Below are 25,610 nucleotides of genomic sequence, written 5' to 3' on the forward strand. Positions count from 1 at the left end.
TGGTAGTCTGCTATCAGTGTCTGTCTTTCTACTCATGGAGCAGAAGAGACAAAGTAAAGAAGAATGTGATCAACTGAAGCCAAGGAGTTGGCAGGAAGTAGCTAATGCAGATTGGAATCTGAGCAGGACTCCAAGGCCTTGAAAAGCCTTATTTTTGGGAGGTTTAGCAATTACAAGTGCTTAGGATCTTCATTTTACATCTCAGTCTTTAGTCCTTCAGCAGCAGCCTGTCTCCATACTGGCTCAGTGTATGATACCTAATTCAGCTATCAAGGTCATTGCTTTCTACCGCTGGGATTTCCCTAAAAGTGTCTCATCCAACTATTGACCCTGCTTAGTTTCTGGGATCAGACAAGATCACAACCTGAGGCAGTACGGCTGCTGGCATGGAACTGGTCCCTCTCTGATCATTCATTCCCAGCTGTCCACAAGTTAATTTGGATGGCAATTAACACAGATTCATCTCCACGTGATGATTTGTTGAGAAAGCACTTGTACGAACATTGAGCATGTCCTATCACATGTCAGGTATTTGGCAAAGAAGCACCCAGTAAAGGGAAGCAAGACATTTCTCACCCAGGATTATAACTACACTAAAACTGTGCACACAAGAAAAAAAATAACACTGATTTGCACTGAAATATTATCACAACCTTACAGGGACACAATCAAGATAAAAGAAATACTTCGAAAAAAACCACTCATCTGAGTTTTTATGCCTTGGATAAAGTGAATTTAAAAATCTGCGTGGCCGGCTTTTTCAATGTTTGTTTTTCACTTTTGTTTTTTTCCTCAGCTTGGATTGTGTAATGATGAGACTGGTTGGTTTCATTGCCTATTTCTAGTCAGTTTCACTTGCAGGTTCTCAGGCACCTGCACCGCATTTCGGTTTCCAGCACTGCTGGGGAATATTTAAACAAGCTTTATGCCATTTAGTGTGGCTTAATTACTGTTTTCACCTTCAAAAACATTACAGAAATACATTTGAGTTACGAGGGCTTGGCAGCATCTCGTCAGCATCAGACATACTGCCTGGCTGGAAAAACTCTTGGTTTTCCTGCAGTTTCTAAGGGAGGTTTCAGAATTTTTGTTTCCATCAAGAGGCTGAACTGTTACTTCAAGTGCTTTAGTGAATACTTTGTCACAATATCATTACACATTATGGGCCTAACTCTGATTTCATTTCAAAAAACGCTGAGCACCGGGATTTTACATGGGCGATCTACAAGTGGGTTGTGGAGGATGGAACTTTTTTCTCCATCATGGAGGCAGGGTGCAGGGCACTTGTGCATAATTATGTTTATTTGCAGTCTATTGTTTAGCCACTAGATGTCTCTGTGTGTTGTACTGAGATCCAGACAGAGTAAGTCCCTGGTAAACAAAGGCAGACTGAGCTGGAACTTGAGCTATGAACACAACGTATTGTGAATGCCTGTTTGGTTTGTGTCCACCTTAGCGGTTTGCTTTAAACACCTACCACAGGAAGGGCTATGATTCCATGACCCTGTACTCTCATATACTGCACTGATCGGCGCCATATAAGTAGACAGACCAATACTATAGCCTACGGGCAGGCGGTTCAGCCATGCCCGTTTGCATGCACACACCTCCATAGGGTTTTGTCTGCAATGCTGTGCAGAGATCTGCCACAAAGTAGAATACTCCTATGATGTTTCTTAACACCTCTCCAACTCCGAGTACAGGGAAAGGCGTGTCTATGTATTTCAAGCCAGGTGTGCCCATGGTGGGTGAGGACTGGGCTTGGCTCTGAGTTTAAAGGTTAATTAAATCAGTTACACTACTGACAGAGACCAGACAGACTGAAGGCAACAGAGCAAATCAGGGCTCTGAAGCTTTTATTAGCTGATCAGAAACATAGGCTCATCAGCATAACAGTTAACGTCAGCAGTGTCTTGGCAACTGGAACCCAAGAATTAAAACCACTGGGTTTTCACAGTGATAAACCAAAATGTATAAAACACTCCAGTTATTGTCTCCTCGAATGATTGTTTCAGCAAGGCCCGGACTGCAAAAGCAAAAGACTTCACTTTTGAGATTTGCTCATTATCAGAAAAATTGTTCACAGATGGAATGCTCCTGTCCCCCCACAAAGGAAAACAAAAGCTAAACAAAAAGCCCCCTTCCTTTCACTATTTCCAAATGGTTATCAAAGGCTCTTCCTCAATCCACGTTCATTTTTCAAAACGAGGGGCGGGGGATTAGAGGATTTTAAGGTTGAATGATTCTAACTGTCACCATGTAAAAAGTTATTATTTTTAAAAAAAGTTGGTCTTAATGCATTTTGGTGATGGGCTCCGTCTCCCTGATGAGCCACTGGAGAGCCTCATGTCGTCCTTGGCTCTTCAGTTCTGCCCCGATCACCTCCCTGCATTTCCGGTGGTAATCGTTCACCCAGTCGCACTAGAGAAAGGGACAGGAGCAACGTTTAATGCAAATCAAGAAGCGGGGGAGCGGAGGTTGATCTGTTCATCCTGCACTTTGCATGGGCAACATCGTCAGCTCTCAGTGGGGAACTGACCGGCTCATTAGAGCAGAAGGCAAAAGGGCCAGGCCCATATATTCAGGAATGGCTTGTAATTGTGGGTGTCAAAACTGAGGCACCTAGGGCCTGATTTTCAGAGGTGCTGAGGCTCCTCCCTTTGCCTTCAGTTGGACCCGTGGCTACTTTGGCGTCTCTAAAAATGAGTGTCTCCAACAAAGTCAGTGGCCACTTTTTAATACTTGGGCCTGAGAGCCCTGCAGTCATTACATACACTGCCTTGAATGGGACTATACACCTAGGTAGGGGCTACCATTCTGGGCCCGAAGGCCAATGAAGATACTGCACGGGAAACACATGCAGAAAAGGGAATGTGGGTAGGGCTATTGGTCAGGAGAAGGTAGGAAGGAAGAGTGGAGAGGGCGTGTACTGGAAAAGAGATGGGGGGGGCTATTCTAGGTGTGGGGGGGGCAACATGACAGAAGGGCTGAAGCAAAGGAAACAAAGTGGGGGTAGCAACATGATAGGGCTGCAGGTAGCGTAGGGAGTAAGAGGAGAGTCAAGCAGAGATTAGTTTAGGTGAGCTGCCAAAGTCACATCACCGTCAGAAGGAAGGTAGCCCGACGAGACCAGGATCCTTCGGCCCTTTAGAATGAGTCTGCTCCCCTCCATCTACTACTTCCCTTACCTCTTTGTGTGTCAGTAAAGGGATACTGATCATTTTAGTCTGGATCGGAACCAGGGTTAGTGGCTCGAAAGTCAGGCTCCCTCTGTTACTGAAGTTGTACTGCAGGGGAACGAGGAAAGACATCCTTAGTCATTGGAAACTGCTCCAGCTGCGTAGGAGTGTTCTGTACAACCCCGGTGCTTGGCGTGGCTTACGCACGGTTCAGAAGGGAAAACAGTGGGACGTAAAGCCCACTGAAGTCAATGGAAGTCTCCATTTGGGCTTCAGATCAGACCCCTCAAGCCCAAAACTGAGATCGTCTTGTAGGGGGGCAGCTACCTGGAATTGCTCATTTTGGCATTTCTAGTGACATTTCACCCTAAGACATTTAGCAGACAATTAAATGTTCCTTTTTGAAATCACCTGCGTTTAATGAAAGCATAATCCCCCCAACCAGGCAGGTTTTGGTGTTGAAGCAGAGCTCTACCCCAGCTGGAGACTCTGCCATGCCTAGGAATCTCCAGCTGGTGGGGGGGAACCCATTAGCTTTACAACCCTCCAGTGACACAAAGAGGCTAGACTGCAGAGACTCTAGCCCCGGATCTCCGGAGCAGAGAGAGGACATTTAGGAGGAGTGCTGTGCAGATTTCAACCTTGCCTGACCTTTTCTAGTGAGCGGCGCAGATCACAGCAGCACCAGCATTGTCCTCATTATATCTGTTTACAGGAAGAGACCAGGACTCGGTCTTCGTTACAGAGAAAAGTCCTCCTACGTTTTCCCTGAGTGAAACACTTGCAAGTGCAGTAACCCAGCCCCGTGGGAAAACTCGACCTGTGGGGACAACTACCTGCAATATTGACCTGCTTCCAGTTCCAGGCTTTTCATTCAAAATCCATGAGACGTTTGTGTTTTTACAACCACCAAGTGATAAGGTGCTTCTTGAGCATGCTCAGAAGTCACTCACCTTGGTTTTGGCAGGGATCACGAGTACCACATTTTCTATGCGGATCCCAAAAGACTCATCTTCATAATACCCAGGCTCTGCAGAGACAGACAACAATCAGCCAATCCCTGCCGTGTAGCACAGCCACTTATCACAACAGGTGAATTTCCTCCTGGGGCTTTAGTTCATCTGCATAGCTAAATAGTCTGGACATCTGGCACCCACTGAGGGGAACAAATTTCCCATTCCGTCTAATCTGCATGCACAGCCCGAGCAAGGTGACAGGCTGAGTTCTCTCCGAGAGACAGACTGCCCCAGTTTAGGGAGTCACCTTCCAACCTCAAGAGAAGAATACAAAGTGTGTGTCACGTCTGTTCGAATCACTGGAATTCTGCAAACACTACTAATCCAGTTACCACGGGCCAAAACATCCCACTCTGTTTTAAGGGGTGCCCATTGTACAGAGTGCCCTCCATGTAAGGATCTCAACTTAACAAACTTGAAAGAATTTAGTTTCACAAACCCTCTCACCCCCGTGGGCAGGGTAGCTAAGTATTATTATCCTCATATTTTACCACTGGGGAAACTGAGGCATAGAAAGGTTAAACAACTGCCCCAAGGTCACACAGACAGTCAGTGGATTAGGTCCTACAAGTCCTGCTGCCCATTCCTATGTGGTCACCATAAGACCATCCTTCCCCTGAAGAATGGGAAAATATGTCCGAGGCTCTGGTTTGCCAGCAATAGCTCCATTGACTTTAACAGTTATACTGGTGTACACCAGGAGGAAGTGAGAGCAGAATCAGGCCTGTAGTATCACAATTGAAAGACGGGGTCTTAAGACACCTGACCCCAGGTATAACCGGATGTGGTCTCTCTCTAGATATCTTAAACAAGGAATTACCTGGCAACTGGAAAGGCAAGAAACATCCCTCCACCCCCATTGCTTTTCAGATTTGTTCCCTAAGCAGCTTGTTAACACAGCGGTCCTCATCTGACTACAGAATATAGTCAAGGACACTAAATACCATCAGAAACGATCATGCCAGCTTCCAGGGGTTCATCTGCAAAGGTTTTGTAGCTGATGCCACATGGACCCTCGTGCACATTAAGGAAACACCCAACTCCGTGTCCTGTGCCATGCAGATAATCCAAACCACAGTCCCACAATGCAGAGCGGGCAAAAGAATCCAGAAGGTGACCTGCAAAACGGTGAGAGACATTTAGAGAGGGCCCCAACCAGCTGCGCACAGTCAGTCTTTGACGATCGCACCTGCAGATCTTACTACGGGACACCGGAGCATACATGAAAGAAAGAACCAAGTCACCGGCTTATAAAACAGACCTGTAATGGAGTATAATGGCTCTTTAAGGAAAAGAGGAATGGTGGATGGGGTCCAGGCTATTCCGTTCCAAATACAGTAGTCTCAACCAAACAAAGACCCTGTGGGACAGCAAAGGCCAATGTGAGGAGAGAAGAAATGCTCCTGGAGGAAGACTGAGTCTTGGGGAGAAGAAACGACTATTTATTTAAGAGCCCGAGGTGAGCTTTTACTGGCGGGGTGGGGTAAGGCTCCTCTCTCTCCCAGTCAATCGGTCACCCAATCAATCAAGACAAAAACCCTGGAGAGGGGGACAAAATGCTCCCTGTTCTCATTATGCGGAGGTGACAATACAAAGGGCATGTCTGCCAGTAGACCTTCAATATTGGGAGGAAAAGGGGTGACCCGGAGTGCCCTTCCCAGGCTGGGGAAGATAGCTAGAAACCACCTCCTTGCCCCCAGAAGAGTACTGGGAGGAAGGACTTTTGCAATCAAGGTTTTTTGCATTTGAGGTAATTTCATTGTGAAAGATCTTTGCGGCCAACCTAGGGGGAGCTGGACCAGGTAAATATAAAGGGCTTACTGTGAACTAGTAGAGTGTGTCTCAGGGCAGTGAGACCACCACCCACACCATCAAGGGTAGCAAGCCAAGTCTCTTCCCAACTACAGAATTCCAGGGTCAACATCCCCTGGCCTTTCAGAACAGCGTCTGTCTCATAAAAACAACCCGCAGCAGCCCCCAGCTCTCTCAGTAGAGTATCCAGAGGCTGAATGCCTCTGCAGAACGCTCATCCTCAGAGGTGGTCGCTCCAGGTACACTGGAGGCAGAAGAATTGGGGATGGGATTAAGAGGACAAAATGGCCTTCCCTCACCCTGGTACACACATGCCTGGTACACACAAACCCTGGGGTTTGACTGCCCAATGACAGCATCCAGGTGCGAAAATCTGACCTGTATTTGCATCAGAAATGCAAACTGAGCCCAACTGAAAAAGAGACATCTTTGTTGAGTATCTTATGTGGGACAGAACAACACTGCAAGGAACTGGCTGCTGTGTGTGTGCGCCACTGCCCTCTACTGGATGGAATCAGAATAACTTATTTGTGTGTCATAGGCCCTATACTGCTAACACCTAAAAGAGATTCTCCTTTAGCTTGAGATGAACACCTCTGCCTTTGATGCAGGCGATGTGAGATCTCTGCTTGCTAAGGCTGTGGCCATGTTATACAGTACCCAGACAACTGTAAAGTTCTAGGTGGCCAGTGATTTGTTCCTATGCAACTCAGCAATAAAAATATTACACCCGTGGAACTAGAGAGAGATACAAATTCCCTTCACTCCAATCCAAGAGTTTCATTGCCAAACGGTGTTAAAGGAGCTAGATCAATAAATATGATGCAATGTAAAGGTTATACAAGGAGACACAACTAAAGACAAAACTTCTATGTCTGCCGACTTCACTTGTATCTGTCAAGCATAATATTCTTGTAAATGGTCACATGATTCTCCAAACACATCAGTCGTCTGGGCTCCTATCTGCTCAGAACAATCTGCAGCTGCAGAACGAAGTGAGACAAAGCAAGCGACCAACCTTTGGTTCCGTTAGGGAAGATGGCTGCACTCACAGCTATATGACCCTTCAGGACGTAGGTGAAGCATTCCTGCCAACGAAAAGCACCCGTTGAGTAACGTGAAGATAAAAACCAACTCCCTCTTTGCTTTGAAAACACGATTGCATGTTCTAGGTCAGCAGAGCGTAACAGAAGCTCAGCAAAACGCATAAAGTAGGTGATGCTATAGCAAAGCATGAGAACAAAGATACAGACTGAGAGAATCAATAATGACTAGGGCCCTACCAAATTCATGGTCCGTTTTGGTAAATTGCACGGACATCGCATTTTAAAAATCTTGAATTTCACGGTTTCAGATATTTAAATCTTAAATTTCATGGTGTTGTAACAAAACATGGCAAAATATAAACATGTAAAGCCCTTAAGACTCAGCATTTCTCAAACTGAGGGTCCCAGCCCAAAAGAGAGTCGCAAGACTATTGTGGTGGGGTCACAGTATTGCCGACCTTACTTCTGCGCTACCTTCAGAGCTGGGCAGCTGGAGAACCATGGCGGCTGGATCGGTGCCCAGCTCTGAAGGCAGCGCCACCACCAGCAGCAGCACAGAAGTACGGGTGGTAATACTGTGACCCCCCCCACCACAATAGCCTTGTGACCCCCTTTTGGGTCAAGACCCCCAGTTTCAGAAACACCGTGTACTTTTGTATACTTTTACCCTATGCAAAAGACCGTATTTCATGGGATAAATCAGATTTCACGGTCCGAGACGCATTTTTCACAACCGTGAATTTGGTAGGGCCCTAATAATGACTGGACTAAAGCCTTCCAAACCGAGTGCCAGGTGGACACCAGTCTTACGAACCACCAGTTATACAAACCATTTTTCCCAACAGCAGGCAAAAAAAAAAAATCTCATAACAGAAAATGATGTCAAAGAACAAGTCGACATCCCCTAACAGTCCTATGCCTTCAGCGTGTTGGAAATAGCTTTCCAGTGGTTTGAAAGACAAGAAGTGATGCATTGCACCCATATGGCAATTTATGCACCGTACCCACTGTAATTTTAAGATGTTCTATTTTAGGAACTTTTTGATTATATGACCGCCTGAATAGTTTGTAAACCAGGAGCTCTACTGTAAGTACCCAGACAGACAGGCCTGGTATAAATGCAAAGTTGCATTCATTTTACCTAACGATGGGATTTTAAACAGATTTAGTGGCATCGCTGAAATCCCAGTGTGAATTCTCTGATATCGGTTTAAAACTGGCTTATAACAGCGTACGCCAGTTTTAAACCAATATAAGACCCTCTGCAATGGGGGCCCCAAGCCTCCATGGATGGCAGGAAGGGGTTAATGGGTTCCAGAAAACTTAGTCAGCCCAAATGGAGACATCTGGGGCAGGAGTCAGGCTTCCAGGGAGGGGTTTAGAGCCAGGCTCAGCTGGGGAAGGAACAGGCAGAGAGAGAGCAGATGTGGACAGAAGGCTGGCTAAGGCCAGGGACTTGTACCTAGAGCTGTCTCCAAGGGGACTTGGGTCGGCTTACTGACACCGCTCAGGGGCATGGATTTTTCACACCTCTGAGCGACGTCATTAAATTGACCTAATTTTCTAGTGCAGACCAGGCCTAAATCTCTGCCCCCCAAAAGGCGTTGGAGGCTGGGCGGAGCAGGGGAAGACCAGCTGGGAATGGGAACCTGAGGCTGCGTGGATAGTGTGCCGCACAATGCTGAAAGGGGGTGCTCTGCTGAGGATGTGCTGTAACGGCATGCACACAGAGAGCTGATTTTTAAACCGATTTAAGTGAAACCAGTGGGACTCCTTTGTTAGACAAGCCCTTGATGCCACACCTCACCGTTTGAGCTTTGTTTTTGTAGGGTCAGTTACCCAGCAAGGTGGTTTGAGCTTTCGGCACATTGCCACTGAACTTTTCTGGGGGAAGCCAGATCGTTTCCCAGATGGGAAGTGTGGATTCTGAGATGGGGAAGGTGCTATTCTTTATATTTTATTTTCTTAGGTTAAATTTTGGCACTCTGAATCCTGGCAGCTTCCTTTTTAACCAGGAATTGTTTCCGGGGAGTCCTATGGCCTATACAGGAGGTCAGACGAGATGATCACAATGGTCCTTTCTGGCCTTGGAATCTAAGAATCCTCATCGATTTTATTAGCAAATGGATGGTACAAAATGAGCCACTTTGACTCCACAGTTACTACTTTCATATCATTTTTACCTTTTTTTTCCTTAAAAAGTAATGATCATTTAAATATCTCTAATGCCGTGAGCCTGCTCTCCAAACACAAGATGTCCAATTACCTTTTCGTAAGCCGATGGGGTGCCGAAATGCATTGTCCGGGTCACATCCGTCGTGCCATCCCTTCGAAACAAGAGCAAATGAAGTCACAGAACGCAAGCTCAAATGGAGAGAGTACATCTTACCCCAATAATAAAGCTGTAACGCTAGTCACTTCCAAGCGTTCAACACCCCGATTTATGCAGGAGGTCACACTAGAGGATCATAGTGGTCCTTATCTATGAGTCCCCAAACACACTGATGCCCCGTATGGAACAGTATTGACTGACATTCAAATGTCATCTTTCATCCCAGAGCATTTCGCAAATTATACATCTGGAGTGCCACGAAAATGCAACTAATTCTAGAGTGGACAACTCATGCACAGCATGATGCTCAATAGTGCTGAGAAGGGACCATTACACGTCATTTGTATCAAGGGTGGTTTTGAAGCAGACTAAATCCACAGCTGCATTCTTTAAGAAAAACAGATGCATACATGATAGCTAATGGCTGCAAAAAGACACGTAAATCCCCTTTGACCATGGGATAAATACTTGGCAGCCCCGATCATTACTCACTTCTCAGTTTGAGACCCTCAAACGACCCTGATCTTTCAGAAAGCGCTGAAGTCCTGCTCTCTGAAAATGAGACCCCATAAGGCATCTCAAGTTTGGCATTCAACCCCAAATCACTAGTTATTTCTGAAATGTCAGTTCCTGCGCATACATTTGATCCTGGCCCACACAGGTCGTACTCCTAAAGCATTCAGGATTTAACTTCTCAGCAGCGGCAAACTCGGCATCTCTGCCCCAGTACTGTGCTAAATACCATCAATGTCTAACTCATATTTTATTCAAGGGGCTGCTTTTCACTGTGACACTAAAGGAATGGTTAATTAGTCCGCCGCGGGGGGGAAAAGAACTCGTAAAAATCATATCAAAGTATGTTCAAGCGCTTCCTTTTCAAAGCCCTTTATAAATGACTGTAACAATAGCCAAAGCGCCAAAGAGACAATTCCTCTCAAAGGAGAGATCAGGTCCACCCCGCTCCCTTGCTGAACAAAACGTCTTTAATCTATTTAGTTAGTGCTTGTGAAAGGTCCCGGTGGAACAGCCGCAGAGTCGTAGTCCACCAATTTGATCTATCAAACAAGTACAGCACGCGCTGAGCTTCCCCAGCAGTATGGCTCGTACCTGAGCTATCTCTAGGGAACAGACAGGAATTCAGTCTCCATGACTCCACGGGGCATCAAGAGGCAAACATTAGGTTTCAGAGTGAATGCACAATTGTCCTGGACACGGCCCTCTGTTGGCATCATCTTAACAGTGAGCAGCATGGTTACTTGGCCAACATGCCCTTACTTTGCTGCACAGGATGCCGGCATCACTAGTTGAAGTGTAGGGGCAGGTGGGCGGGGCTGTACCTCCACCCTCCCAGGCATGTGAGTGGGGAACGGACAGGGATTTGCTTCTGCCCCCAGGGCACCAGCTAGCAGAGCTGAGACAGCTTGGAGGGTGAAGTAACCTGCTGCTGGCCAAGAGCATTAGCAGATGACATCCTCGCTGGGCCTACGGGGGAATCAAAGATCAATTGTAACTAGGAGTCACATCTCTCTCCCTGGTCTGCTCCTGAGCTGGCACAGCCAGACTATACTGGCATCTTCTGGGCAGGGAATCCCTCTTTGTCCATTCTTGTGATGGGGTACATAAATCCCACATGGGCTGGGGAGGGTTAACGAGCTGTGGCAAGCACAATCGGCCCAACCTGGACTGCAGGAAGGGGCTGGAAAGGGGAGAGCTCGCTTGGTTGCTGCTGGCTAGGAAAGAGGGCAGACCAGCCGCTCTCACCTGGGGAGAGGAATCTAGCTGAAGCCAATAACGGAGTGGGACAGCTGGGAGTCTAACTCCTTTGGGGAAGGTGACTTTAGACCGTGCTATCCAGGAAGGGGGAGGAGGGTTGAACTTTCACAGTGACCCAGCCAGAGGGCCGAGCCATAAGCCACCAGAGCATCAGGGACACGGAGGCAGAGCGACAGCAGCACCGCGCCCTGCCGTGAGGCGGCGACCTGATGACAGTTCTGTAAACATCATACCAGCGAGCCCTAATAACGATAATGGCCCATTGAATCCTTTGCCCCTTTACGAATGCCAGCAAGGCCACCTGTTCCTTTCACAGCCCAGTGACCCTAGCTAGAGTCACAGTGGTGGCCTAGAAACTATTTTCTTTTTAAACATTATGGTGCAATTTCCCACCAACTGCTACACTCAGGACACAGAGACAAGACCTGCATTACAGGTGTTCTTTAAAAATAACAGCTCGTCAAGTTGTTTAGTCAGCACCAAATCTAGCCCTTTGCAGCCGTCACCAAAGCAATGGAGATTCCCGCCCTGCAGTTTACGCACTAAACGTTTCTTGATTCTAACTGAAACAAGAGTTACAGCGACCCTGCACCACTTACTTGTACTGAGCGCCAGAATCCAGGAGGTAGATCTCATTCCCAGACAAAGCCCTGTTGGTCTCGGGAACCGGCCTATTGAATTAAATGAAAAATGGTTTGTTCCGTAATGTCAACATTTCCAGCCCAAGGCGGCTGTTGAGCGACCATGTCAGGTGCAAGTTCAGATCGGTCGGCTCCAACTTCTTCTCTGAATGCTGGAATTTGCACAGCGCCTGAGCCGTGGGATGTGCCGAGTGAACGGCACATGATCCTCTCTGCCCATTCTTCAACATGCGCCCCCGGCCCCATTTCAGCACAGTTCCCCTGCCTCCCCCACTCCTTCCCCTCTTCAGAAGGAGCAAGTTCCTAGACACTGCAGGTAATCCATCTCCGCGCACTCCTGAGCAGTCAGAATGAACCCCTCCCCTCCCCCCCAAACACACACACCTTCTTCCCTGTCTGTCGTCAGGAGCCATCCCGCTCTGCAAAATAATTAGCAATTTCCTCACAACACAAGGAATCCAAATCATCCACCAGGAGGAGGCAGCCAGAATTGGCCAACTCGCCCTCCCCTCAGAAAAAACTCTGCAGACCAAGGTTTGGCTGATGCTATGGGGGAAGCAGAGGACCTCTTCATTGCCCCAGCACAGCCATGATGACTGATCCATTCCATGGGTTAAATTATCTATTGCCTTCACCTCCAATTCCAACTCAAACACTGGAGTGGAGCCAGCTGGCTAGGCGGAGCCAGCCACCACCTGGGATGGTCCTCTGCTGGCCATGAAGTCCTGGTACAACATTGGCATCAAAGCGCCAGCATCCCAAGTGGTGCGCTGGGATCCGTATCTCCTGGGGAAGGAAGCTGGGCCAATATAAAGCAAAAAAGGTGAGCGACGGGGATATATTTTTCCTTGTCTGAACCAAATAATCTCACTCTTCTGTCCTCGGCTGTAGCTCCGTGGGGAAGCAATGCAGGCTATTGGAAGTGCGTTTGCTGAAGAGCACAGGGGCTGCGCTTCTCTTACTTGTAGTGAATGATGGCGCCGTTCGGACCCGTGCTCGAAATCGTAGCAAAGCTCAAGTCGACAAAACCGTTCTGTTGGCTGAAAGGAAACACCGTGAACACGCACATGTGAGTGAGAGACACGCACCAGAGCAGGTGGGTGTCCCCAGCACAGCTCAGATAACAAACCAGTCTCTAGCTAGCCAGCCAACCTCCTCCCCCCCTCCATTTCACCTCACCCCAAACCCTTCCCCTCCATAAAAAGATCAGGTCAGTCCCGCAGCCATCAGGACAAGCTTAGAGGTGGCTCTACTGTGAGACAGGAGTCAAGTAAGTTCAGCCCCTAGCCTCCCATCTAGCCTTCTCCCAAATCGCCTGGCCTCCGCACCTCCTAGGGAGCCAACATCCTCCCCAGCTCCAAATCTCAGCCTTCAGACGCCACGCCTGCTTCTTACTCATTCTTTATTTTTATAGCACCATCCCTGAAGTATCCAAGCACCTGGCAGACATTAATGGCCCCGATTCTCCACTATGTGCATGTTGCTTACAAGGCACAACTTGGCCTTAGGAGTCAGGAGAATCCAGCCCTAACGAATTTCCCTTCCCGACTCCCCTGTGAATTGGGGAAGTATTATCCTCTCCATCTTGCAAGTTCACAAGAGCCTCCTGCCTCCCCGTGCAAATCTCATGACCCAGCCCGCCTAAGGGAGAGGCCAGTAACCAGCAGCAGAGGAAGGCAGGGAAAGGTGGCGAATGGGATCCAGCAAGGCAGGAGTTGCTCCTCCCGAGAGATGCTAACCCAGCAGACACAAACCCTCTTTTTCTAGTGCCCAAATAAAACCCTGGGAAAGCGACTTGTCCTCAGATAACAGGCACCAGGGAAAGGGTAAATTCACACAGAATAAGAATCCAAAAGCCACCCAGAAAACGTCCGGATTGAGGTTTTGTTTCTTTACCTGCGAAACTCCTCTGCTTTGTCCGCAGCTGATACTTCAGTAACCGATCCCTTTGGAACCTAATGGACAAGATCTTGGCTAAGTTATCAGGCCAACCATAGGCCCCGACTCTGTGGGTGTTCTGGGGCTGGAGCACCCCCAGAAAAAAAACAGTGGGTACTCAGCACCCATCGAAGCCCCGCAGATCAGCTCCTCCTGCTTGCCAGCAGCCACGCCAATCAGTTCATCCCCATCCCTCCCAGCGCTTCCCGCCTGCCACGATCAGCTGTTCAGTGGCATGCAGGAGGCACTGGGGGCAGGAAGGGGAGAAGCAGGGGCAGGAAGAGGCAGGGTGGGGGCGGGGTCTTGGGGGAAGGGGCAGAGCGGGGATCAAGCACCTCCCAGGTACTGGGGAAGTCGGCGCCTCGGAAGCCAACTAGCAAAGGAAACCAGTAAACTATGAAAGAGGCTCCATCTTTAGTCTTTACACAACCTAATCTTACAGGGACATTCACATTTTGGTGTTTTATTTCACTGTCCCCCTGCAGTGATAGAAACCCAAATTCAGCAGCATTGTGCTAAGAGTGCCAGAGCCAGGAAGTGAAACTGACCAGTGCAGAATCAGAGAATTTTAGGCCCCAGTTTGCAAACAGCTTCTACAGCATGTCTTGACTTCAATGAGATTATGCATAGGAATAATGTCACACATGGCAGCAGCTGTTTCTGGGATTGGACACTACGCTGAAATGTACAAATTCAGAACAAATAATGGTGAAAATCAAACTAGATTTAACCAGTTCTTTCCATAATCTGTATTTTTTAGCACTAATACTTATTTGCATCTAAGATACTAATACTACACTTATGGAAATATTATTAAAACATACAATACTTATATATAAAAGCTAGCCATGCTCAGATAGTGCCTTTAGCCACAGATCTCAAAGCACTGCACAAAATATATGGTCACTTTTATTTTAACCATTTTAGTGAGGGGGAAATGGAGACACAGATGCAGTGATTTGCCGAAGGTCACACAGTGGGCAAATGGCAGAGCAGGAGACCAGTCACATGACCTAGGGCCAGGTTTACAAAGGTCTTTAGGCATCTACAGATGCAGAGAGACACCTAGTGGGATTCACAAAAGCACCCAAACAGATTAAGTCAGTGGGACTTAGACACCTAACCTGCCCTAGCTACTGGGCAATACAGATTATCTCGAGAATGTCCCTGTAACACTGCACTGTAACATGCGACACTATTCTACGATCTACTACACTAAGTCAGCAGGCAGACAGTATCTCCGATATTAGACCTGGACAGATCCTTCCTCACCCACTTAGGCGAGTTTGCCTAATCTGCCTTTTGATCACATTTAATAAACGTGAGCATGATTCAAAAAGCTCATTCCACCTTTGATGGAAACCGGAATCAAATCCACAGCCTGAAAATCAGAGAAAAACAGGCGCTTTTTCTTCCTCTCCTAGCAGAACTACTCAAAAGAATATTCATAGTATTGAAAAGCTTATGCTAATGCAAAATGTTGTTATGTAGTAAAATCCCTACATTAAAACATGAGAAATCAATACTATACCTCTTTCTCTAGCCAATTAAAGAGCTCACACAGAGCGACAGCATCTTTAATCTATATTAAAATGGGTAAAAAAGAAAAAGTAATTGAGTGCACGTACGATTTATAAAGCTGCAATGGAAACAGTCTTTTTTATGCAAAGACAATTAGATATTAACGCAGGGTACACTGACAGGGAGATCAGGTATGTGATCTCTAAGCAGTCTGTCTAGCCCGATGCCTGACGGTTATAGATGAGAAGGCGAACTGGAGAAACAAGAGCCCATGATTTTCCAAAGCAGCTCCAGCGATTTTAAGAGCCCAGCATGAGACACCTTAAAGGGGGCCTAGTTTTTTCGAAGGCGGGGAACTCGGCACTTTCAGACAATCAACCAGACGTTTCAGGTGCGTCAACTTGCCAAAAATGGAGGCATCCAAAATGATTAGCCCCTTGTAATGGTCTGGGCCAGAGTATTCAGTACTAGGGTTTAGAGAGTATACTTTTGGTTCCTTATTTCTACCCCACGATATTAGTAGTTCATGGTTGTACAGCAGTAATGCCTTAAGACCCCAGTACAGATCAGAGCCTCATTGCACTGGGCATTGTATAGACATAGCAAAGGGACAATCCATGCTTTGCAGGGCTCACCTGCTAAATATGGGTCTGGAACGCTGTATAGTTCCCACTGAAAACATGTATGGTGACTAGCACTGCTATACATGTTGTTCATAGCTTTAAAGCCTTCACTGGGGCTTTAAACGTGGTGGGAAGGCTTGCGTGTTCCAATTATCCTGAGAGCTCTGCCAGTGGGGATTTCAACACCTGGTAGGGTCCCCCAGGACAAAGGGAAGGGACCAGACAAAAAGCAGTGCACTGCTCTTCCGGGCTGGGGGTTGGGCGATCAGCCAACGCCCGGTCCTTGTAAAAAGTTAGGGGACAGAAATGCACCAAGGCAACCATTGCAGCAAAGAGCAAGATAGAAAGGGATGGCAGAGCCTTGCTTGTGTCCCAAGCAATGTCTGAGAGCACAAGAAGGATTCAGATTCAGAAAGCTTTAAAGAGAGCACCAAATAGGCAGAAGACCAAGTTAATAGCAGCAGGAGTGTGACAGAAGGTTAGGAAAGAAAACATCCAAAGTACTATTTGCTTCTTAATCCCAGACATGAGTCCAACTGAAACACTCCCCCAACCCTGAAAAGGAAATATAATCCCCGGCTCTGGGAGATGATCTGAAACGCACTCGGTGCTTCACTTACATGTGCTCTTCTCATGCCTTCTGTTTCGGCTGTGTTCTTCACGGCTTTCGCGATGCATATGGGGGTATACGGGGTGAGGTAGCGGTGAGCCTAGAGCACAAAGGCAGGGATTACATCCTGATTATTCAAACTGCACGATCTTGCATGTTGAATATCTTGGACTTTAGCACCAGTGCAGTTTGTACTTCTACAATAGCCTTCAGCGAACGGTCTTGTTCTGTGCCGATGGCTGCGGGTTTCCTAAGCGCTGGCCAGAACACGGCAGAGGGCTGGTCCCTGTTCTGAGGAGTTTACCACCTTCATTATAACTCAGAGAAAGAACGAAGAGCCATGACTGCCACATGCAGTACGTCAGAACCGTTAGCTTTGAGCTCCACATGGGAAAACTAAAGCACAAAGAGGCTTAGGCCCAAATTTTCAACGATCGCCTATAATCTTGGGTGCGCCAGTTGAGACACATAGGACCTGATTTTCAGAGGGCTGAGCACTCGCTGCTCTAACTGAAATCTATGGTGAGTTGCATTCCTAAAAATCAGGCCCTAACAGTTCAACTCTCTGGTCTTGTGCCATAAAGTGGCCTTAAAGCAGACAGAGGTGGCCAGTGGAGAATCCCCCCTTGGGCAGAACTTTCCGCTGGCATAAAACTGATGGAGATGGCTCCATCACCTCCTAGCCCAGCTGCCACCCATCCTCAGAGAAGGGGAGAGGCATGTTGAGGGAGACTAGAAGATGGAGAGGGTTAGGGTTGCCAATTTTGGTTGGACGTATTCCTAGAGGTTTCATCACATGACATCATTTTTAATTGAAGATTAATCTTTGATTAAAATAATAATATAATATATGGAGATATACCTATCTCATAGAACTGGAAGGGACCCCAAAAGGTCATTGAGTCCAGCCTCCTGCCTTCACTAGCAGGACCAAGTACTGATTTTGCCCCAGATCCCTAAGTGGTACCCTCAAGGATTGAACTCACAACCCTGGGTTTAGCAGGCCAATGCTCAAACCACTGAGCTATCCCCCCTCCCCCAATGCTCTTCAGGGCAGGGGCTGTCTCTCGCTATACGTTTGCACGGCGCCTCCCACAACGGGGCCCTGATCTCAGCTGAGGCCTCTAGGCGCTAAGATAATGTAAGTTAATAATCAATAATCATCATCCTAAATGACTTATTACGAGCCAGATCCTCAGCTGTATAAACTACCATAACTGCACTGCCTTTGCAACAGGGGGGCTGTCCCCTTTAAGTATAGTACAAATTAGGGTTCAACCAACCCCTGTTCCAAGGCATGTCCCTTTAAGGTTCCTGGGATTTTGGAGTGGACCAAGTCCTATGGAAGGGCAGAGGCAGGTACTGGGAGAGAGGTGGTTTGACCTAGGGGAACAGCTAATGCTAGGGGGAAACCCAGGATACTGTTTCTTTAAGGGACCAGGACCCTTGTAGTGCAAGGTGGGGCAAGGATCCCCTCTCTCCCAGCCAACCAGGACAAGCCCTGGGAAGGAGGGCAGCATATATATGCTGCCTCCTCTCTGATAATAGGGGAGACACCGGCAGGGGAATGAGTGCCGCCTACTGACTGCTCCCAGCCTAGCGAGGAAACGGGGCCAGCTGGTTTAAGGCTGCAGCTGACTGAAATGAGCACAGCCTTGAGAAGGGACGCTGCGGGACACCTCAGCCCGGGAGGAGAAGCCTGCCTGAACAATCAGCCGGACCCCAGAAGGAGGGCTGTGGGACTCCTGATCAAAGGAGAAGAGGGATGGGACTAAAAGGGTTAAAGTCTCTGTATTTGGAAGAGAACGAATGAAGGCCCCACAAAAAGGCCTGCGTACTCTGGCCTGAGTCTCAATCATTGCAAAGAACTAAAGGGGGAAACTGAAGGCAAGCTCCCTGCAGGGCCATGCCAGGCCATGGGGAGGTGCTCTGGGATGGCACCCTGCTACAGATTTCAACTGCGCTATTTCAATTGATCCAAGCTGAGGTTCTGCTCCGCTGTTTGGCAGAAGATATTTTCACTGAAGTCAACAGAGCTACACTGGTTTGCACCAGATGAAGAGTTGACCCCTTGCTTCTAATGCCCAAAATTAATAAACCCAATTATTCTAAGAAGAGGTGCAGGAGTGAGTTTTAGTACTTTGCAGCAGTTTTTCAGGGCAGCAGCGATAGGCACAGAGCAATGTATCTGACGCTGTCGGGAGGCCAGGTTTGACTAAGGAAAGAGGCAGAGAGATTTATCTGGGTTACACATGTTCTACATCCCGATGATTTGTTTTTGTATCAGGCAAAGCACACATGTTTCTTAGGAGTTGGCAGAAAGATACAAAGAGCTCCATCATATATCGAAGAGATTTGTTGCTGTGTAAATGATAAAGCTTTACAATCTCCCCATCTGTACTAACGCACAAAGAGCCAACATACATAATCAAATGTCATTGTTCGAGAAACAATAATACACAATACCTGTTCTCTTGGCCGCGGGAACTGGCATGTTGAACAGGGCAGATATTAGCTTGTCTATATAACTAAATAGACAACAGGCGGATATATAAACAGCCTTTGCAGCTGGAGAGGTTTCTTTCAGAAGACATAAAACCTAGGCTGTTCTTAAAAATCCCATGGCACTTTTTGCAGGAAAAGGGCCCTCAACCCTGGTGTCTCAGCCAAACTGCAACTTTAAGCCCTACCCTGAAAACGCTCACTACACTGTGTAGTCCCTTTAGAGTCACTGGGAACAGCAGAGAGTGGCTGCAGGACAAGAATTAAAAATGACACCCACCCAGAGTGGTGGTTGTTGAGCACAACGGCTCAGCGACACAGTGGTCAACGTAGAGCTGCCTTGTAGATTATCCCGTGGGATTAGTTACAGGAAGGGGATGGCTGGGACCTAGACGTCTACGCGATTCTTTTTTAAAATCAAGTGATTATGTTGGTGAACGATGCCCACCTCAGTGATTCTGAGCATCTCTCTAGCCACACAACAGTGACCGCTTCCCTGTTCCAAGCCTGTTCTGAAGTGCTGGGGAAACGATTGATTTCAACGGGAGTGGAGAGAGGCCAGCACTGAGCACTTCTGAAAATCCCACCCAAGGTTTCACCCAGGCCCTCCACGAGGGACCCTTCCACCCAGCTGATTATTCTGACGGGGACAGGGCCACAGCCTGTCCAAGTGACAGCCTTAATAAGGGAGAGCCTGAGCACAGTCGTTTTAAAGGAACGCAAAGGCTGGGATGGGGTGGCAATGGAGATTTTTCCATTCTTGGTCACTAGCACAAATCCATAAGGGCTCCTCACTGTTGCCATCAGTGGCTGTTTGGTGGCCTACGTGCAGTGAGCTGAGGGTGTCTTCTCGTACTGATGGGCAAGAGCCTACATGGCAAATCGCCCTCCCCATTGGCACCCTTGTTTGCAGACTCAGGAAAGGGGGCCAAGGATTTTGTGGGCCTGTAGAGGACTGAAGTACCCTCTGACAGGTTTAAAGCACCTCCAAAGGTTGGGTGGAGGAAGCTGCCCTAGCTCTATGGATATGTAGGTGCTCAGCCTCTCTGAAGATCCAAGTCCTAGATGTCCTATATTGGTATCTGTCACCATCATGAAAATTACTCTTCTTTAAATCTTCACCCAGTAGTTTAGGTCCCAAAGGTCCCTTACTGTAATTAATCCAACTGAGTAAATCGATAAAAGAGCTTTACACGTCCCATTCTATCCCTGATTCTTGTGTTCTTCCGAGCTTTTTACACCCACTCTTTGTACTGGTTGGTTATGACACCTGTGACAAGGTCTTCAGCTAAGGTCCAGCTGAACTTTCGATTCTCCCACCAAGCACAACCCTCCCCACCCCCTGGGTTCTATCTACACCTGAACAGTTGGGTGTATTTAATCTATGCCATGCATGGGACATTCGCAAGATCCATGCGCAGTGACCCTAATTTATCCAGATCTCCCCAACCCTCTGCCTCCCCTGTTCTTGTCTTACCCTGAATCTGAGAATTCTTTGGGTAAATCGGCTTAACAAGCTGGAATGCTTTCCCTGGGGACAGCTACCCCCGCATTAAACAACCCTCTGATAGTCTGGCATTCTCTTCAAAGCCACCCTCCAGCAGAGAACGAGACCTGCAGCACCCAGCACTGCTGGGAAACTGAGAGCAGGTGCCCTAATTAAAAACACTCATCACAGGACTGGGTTTGAAGGAGGAGTCCTTTTCCCTGCCAGGACACACCAACCTTGGGGATGACCTCGGTCAGGGCATAGCTGGCTTTGTCGCTGAGCCACACTTTCTCCTTGGGGGAGAGACCCACACAGATAGCCTGCAGCTCCGTCAGGACAGATTCATATGGCACCACCTGGATTTTAAACTCAGCCTCCAGGGCGGAATCAAGCAGCAGATGTTCCCTCGTGGACGGGTCTGCCGTGCGGTCACCACTGATAAACAGCCTGCAGAAATGTATCAGCAGAGAGCACGTGGGTGTGACTTGTGCTTCAGCCTGGTGGAAGTGGGAGGGGGTGGAAATCACACTGTTCTAATCACATTTAACAGAGAGGCTATTATTAAGAATAATACTGTGCACTGATCCAGACCATTTTATCCAAGGTTCTCCATTGCACTTTGCACCCTGCGTTGAAATCCAGTCTCACAATCACCCTGAGAGGTAGTTATCCTCAGTTATACAGAGGGGGCATGTCATCACTAAGGCTACAATTTAGTCATGGAGGTCGCAGAAGTCATGGAATCCGTGACTTCCAGCGACCTCTGACTCCAGCCTGCGGCGCTCGGGAGCTGTGGGGTCCCCTGCCGCCTCTGGTGGCCCCCGGAGCTCCAAGTCACCGTAAGCAGTGGGGGTACCCTGCAGCTTCCATCCCCCGCAGGTGGCAGGGGACCCCCAGAGCTGCAGACGGCAGGGGTACCCTACAACCCGCCAGCTGCTGCAGGCGGCAGGGGCCCCGCAGCTCCCAGCCATGGTTGGCGGGGGACCCTGGAGCTCCAACACCCAACCCGCACTGGGGCCTCTGGAACTCCTAGCCACTGCACAGCTGCCCCACTGCAGGTGGGGAGGGGACCCGCAGATCCCCATTTTGTCATAGATATTTTTGGTAAAAGTCAGGGACAGGTCATGGCTTCCGTGAATTTTTCTTTATTGCCCGTGACCTTTACTAAAAATATCCGTGACAAAATCTTAGCCGTAGTCATCACACAGCTGAGAACAGAACCCCCAGGCCTGTGTTCCACCCACTAGCTCACACATGTTTGGCTAGTAGCTTTGTGTGCCTCGATTCTTGTGTCCTACCGAAGCTTGTTGCACCAAACAAAAAGAGAAGGATCTTTGGCACCCAAAGCCCCAAAATCCCAGGGCACAGCAGCAACTGTTACTTGTGGTTTCGGAGGGAATCTTCAGCTAAGTTAACCCCTCGATAAAGTTCTCCAGCACCTGCCCCACTGCTGATGCCAAGTCATCAGCAACTCCTTATAGCACCTTTGGTACAAAGATCTCAAAGCATTTTACATGATCCCAATTTTACAGAGGGGCAAATTGAAGCACAGAGAAGGTGAAAGGACTTGCCCAAGGTCACACAGTAGCAGACCTGGGAACAGAAGCAAAAGCTCTTGACTCCACCACCACAATGATGAGAGGGGAGCAGGGGGAGATAAATGGATTATCGTGGAATATAAAAATGCTAGGAAGGGACATTAATATGGCCGAGGCACACGCAGTTTAAAAGGACACACACAACGCGAGAGCCAGCCAGTCTCTCAGAGGAAACACGCCTGGAACGTCAGTGCAACACTTGGTAACGATAAAGAAGGGGCGCGGTAAAGACCTGATTGTGTCGGTTCCTATGACAGCGTAAGCAAAAAATACTGGATTGTATTCAACGTCTGAGCCTCGGAGGTTAAACAGCCCTAGGAAAGAAAAGAGAGCCCAGAATCAGTGTCTTGTTTCATCATTTAAATTCAACAATATTAGAGAAGAAAAACAAAACCAAATTCAGCTGGCTCGAAAGCAGGTTCACACAAGGGCTTTAAGCCAGAGTCCAGCTGTTGCAATTCCCCAGAGCTTTACTGGCAGTAATTTGCTTTCTCCACTAGATGGCACCAAAACTGTGAGTACTAAATGATGCCAGAAAAATCTCTTCAGGCTCGGGCTCAGTAGCTAGACTACAGTGGAGATACCAGAATGGCAAGGAAGTGATTTTCCCCGTCTCTGCCGTGACCGCAGATCACCCCTCGCTCTCCAGAGAGTGCTCAAGTTTTAGTACTTTGCTCCCACAGAGCCCTGTCAGCCAGGGGACCCACGGGGGAAGGGAGGCACAGAGAAGTTAAGGCCAAAACATTACAAAACGGCCTTTGATTGTCGCTGCTCGGCCTTGCTTGTCAAACGCGCAGGTCGCTCACGACTCAGGGGGATGCCAAGCGGCGCGGCGGGCGCTCGGCCTCTCTGAGCGCCGGGTTTCAGGAGTCAAGCTGAGCCCTCCGAAACCCAGGGACTCACTCCTGGAAACGTTCGCGTGACAGAGCAGCTCCCGGTGACGTGGCGAGCCAGCCGGTGGAGGTGGAAGAGTCTGGGGCTGGGTCCACCGGGCCTTGCAACATCAGGTAGGACACTTGTGGGGTATGTGCATGCTTCCTGGGAAAGACCCTGCTTCTCCCAAGTTACAAAGACCCATACGGGGCTTCCAGGAAGGGGCTGTAGAAATCTGCCAGCTAAGCAAGATTAGGGTCTCCATGCTGTGGAATGGTGCTGGCCTCCTCTTCAACCCTCCCCCCAGATGCCCTTTCAGATTTTAATAGAGCAACATCTAGTGGCCAAACATAAGATGAATGGGTTTTTCCATGTATAGTAAAGGAAAGGGGCACCACATGTACACCTAGCAATAAACATCTCTCACGATCTCTCGCTGTCCTTCGCCCCTCCTCACCCCTTTGTTCATGGGTCACCCCTTGCACTGGTAGGTGTACTCAGACTGTAACCACCTGAGAGCCAGGATCAAGCATTGTTTTACTTGTCTGTAAAGTGGCGCACACGCCGCGGGGTCTGTACAGATAAGGACAGAAAGCCGCCATCTCTGCTAATGCTAATGCAGGTCTCGCTGCTATTGGATGTCTTTATTTCATGAAACAGGAAGCGCTGTGCTTGGTTTCACAATTGTAGGAGCGAATACCGAGGACCCTGACTATGCCACGTGGCTGGCGCCAAGTTACTGATTTCCAAACTGAAGCTGGGAATTTGTCAAGATCATTTACATTCTGGAGCAGGTGATGCAGATTCTACAGCGTATGCTAATCATACACCCAAGCCTGGCCTGCACTCAGATTTCCTGGGACATCTCCTACACAGGCGCAGACCCACTGGTGCAGCAGCAGGAGTGCTAGTGCACACAGGCCTCTGGTGTGGTCAACAATGGGTCATCTGGACCTACTCTGAGGTTTAGAGCAACCCAGATCATATCTATCTTGAGCCCTGGGGCCGTTCCATGAGCTCTGGCCTGACCTCCACCCACCCTGGGAATGCCTACTATGCTGGGGCGGGAGGCCAGAATCACAGGGCTTAGAGCTGGCTACATTGGTTTTGCTACTTGGGAGACTCTCCTGCGGGTTGTTTAAGCTCCCTTGGCTGCCAGTCGAGTGCAAAGGGGAACGGGTGGGGACTAGGATGAGGTCCATTGCAGTCTTGTTTTGCTACGGGAGTTTGCAGACTGTCGGGGAAAGGAGATCGGGGGACTCCTTTTAATAAGTATGAAAACTAGAACCAGGCTTGTGGAAATCACAAGCACATACACACACATGCTTAGAAATCACAAATGTTGCATACGAAATGGTGGTGTGTCTATTTGTGTACCTAGAGCCACATACAGTACTGCTTCAGTGATGGCAAGGTTTCACGGCTTAAAACAGCCTTCCGCTTCCCGGTGGGGAGGTGGGAGGGCATAAGGATATTTTATGCTAGAACATTTTGTCTGTCAGTTCTTTCCTCAAGCTGCCGCGGTTTTATACATCACCTTCCTTTTCCTTCTCTTTGCCTGTTTTTCAAGTGTGGTGATTTGTTGTATACACTGGGCCTAAATCTGCTCTATTGCTCTGGATTTTCACAGATGTAAATGAGAGCAAAATCTGGCTCATAGTAAAGAACGGAGACTGCTCCTGACCCTGTCCCATAGCTGCTTCTGATACAGGTTAATCGACTTATAACAAACCCCTCTGGTGTACCATGTGCCTCTTGGCACGGGTAGATTTCCCATTTCCCAGCCATGAGAGAAAATTCTGTTGTACTGACAGGGAGATCTGATAACCCACCCAGCCAGGATACTTACAAGATACCTCATCCAGGGCTGTAACCACAAGCCAAAGGACTTTTCTCTCAACCATTTTCGCACGCAGAGCTGCAATCTTCTCTTTCCAGCCTATCCCTGTGAAATACAATACATTTGCTGACTGTGGATGGGTTTGGTTCTTTAGTTGCAAATGTTATCACCGCCTAATTTATTGACTAACAGCAGAGACATACAGCCATGAAGCCCTAATGTGATGAGAGTAGAATTTCCTAGAAGCCAAACACGCAATTTCTGGCTTGTCTTCCTTACTGCTCCTTTATGACATACACCACCAGCTTCAAGCTTTTTCTCCTTTTTCCAGAAACATACATCTGTGCATTTATTATAAACCATCGCTGTAGTATCTAGGCACAATCAATGCTTATGTCTGGTTTCCAAAACAAAAAGATCATTGAATAGAATAAACAGAGTCTAATTAGATCCTTAATTTAATCAAACAGCACATCATGCTGGGCTGCAGTTATATTTCTCCTGTCACTTTATAAAGGGAAAGGAAGAGAGAAGAGAGGAGTGAAAATGAATCCACTCAATTCAGGGCCGGATCCCACTAACCTGTGTAACTCAGGTCCAGGGTCATCAGAGGTTTGCAGGGTCGCTGGGGCCTATCCATCCAGATTGCATCGATCAGGTTCTCTTTGACCGGCACGAGAACATGGCCGGCACTTTTCAGTGCTTTAGACATCCTCTTCCACTGATCTGCCAAAGGGGAGAGAGCTAAGAGCACTGGCCACAAATGTCTGAAACACAGGAATTCCCTCTGTGCTAGGGGATGCTGGAAAAGTCTAAG

General features: G+C 48.1%; 1 protein-coding gene across 1 annotated transcript in view; it reads right to left on the reverse strand.

Moving 5' to 3' along the window:
* Positions 1 to 224: 224 nt before the first annotated feature.
* XPNPEP1 (X-prolyl aminopeptidase 1) overlaps positions 225 to 25,610 on the reverse strand; it is a 33,676-nt gene continuing 8,290 nt past the window's right edge. The window contains exons 5-19 of the mRNA XM_029911351.1: positions 25,376 to 25,519; positions 24,803 to 24,898; positions 22,313 to 22,394; positions 20,719 to 20,929; positions 16,502 to 16,591; positions 15,269 to 15,319; positions 13,696 to 13,754; positions 12,762 to 12,839; positions 11,758 to 11,829; positions 9,320 to 9,380; positions 7,026 to 7,095; positions 5,140 to 5,313; positions 4,133 to 4,209; positions 3,189 to 3,287; positions 225 to 2,421 (exon numbers count right to left, since the gene is read on the reverse strand). Of these exons, the coding sequence (XP_029767211.1) occupies positions 2,293 to 2,421; positions 3,189 to 3,287; positions 4,133 to 4,209; positions 5,140 to 5,313; positions 7,026 to 7,095; positions 9,320 to 9,380; positions 11,758 to 11,829; positions 12,762 to 12,839; positions 13,696 to 13,754; positions 15,269 to 15,319; positions 16,502 to 16,591; positions 20,719 to 20,929; positions 22,313 to 22,394; positions 24,803 to 24,898; positions 25,376 to 25,519 (1,493 nt within the window). The 3' untranslated portion in view covers positions 225 to 2,292. The remainder of the gene's footprint in view (positions 2,422 to 3,188; positions 3,288 to 4,132; positions 4,210 to 5,139; positions 5,314 to 7,025; positions 7,096 to 9,319; positions 9,381 to 11,757; positions 11,830 to 12,761; positions 12,840 to 13,695; positions 13,755 to 15,268; positions 15,320 to 16,501; positions 16,592 to 20,718; positions 20,930 to 22,312; positions 22,395 to 24,802; positions 24,899 to 25,375; positions 25,520 to 25,610) is intronic.

This window comes from Terrapene carolina, unplaced genomic scaffold (assembly GCF_002925995.2).
Source record: "Terrapene carolina triunguis isolate 2854851 unplaced genomic scaffold, T_m_triunguis-2.0 Scaffold95, whole genome shotgun sequence".
NCBI lineage: Eukaryota > Metazoa > Chordata > Testudines > Emydidae > Terrapene > Terrapene triunguis.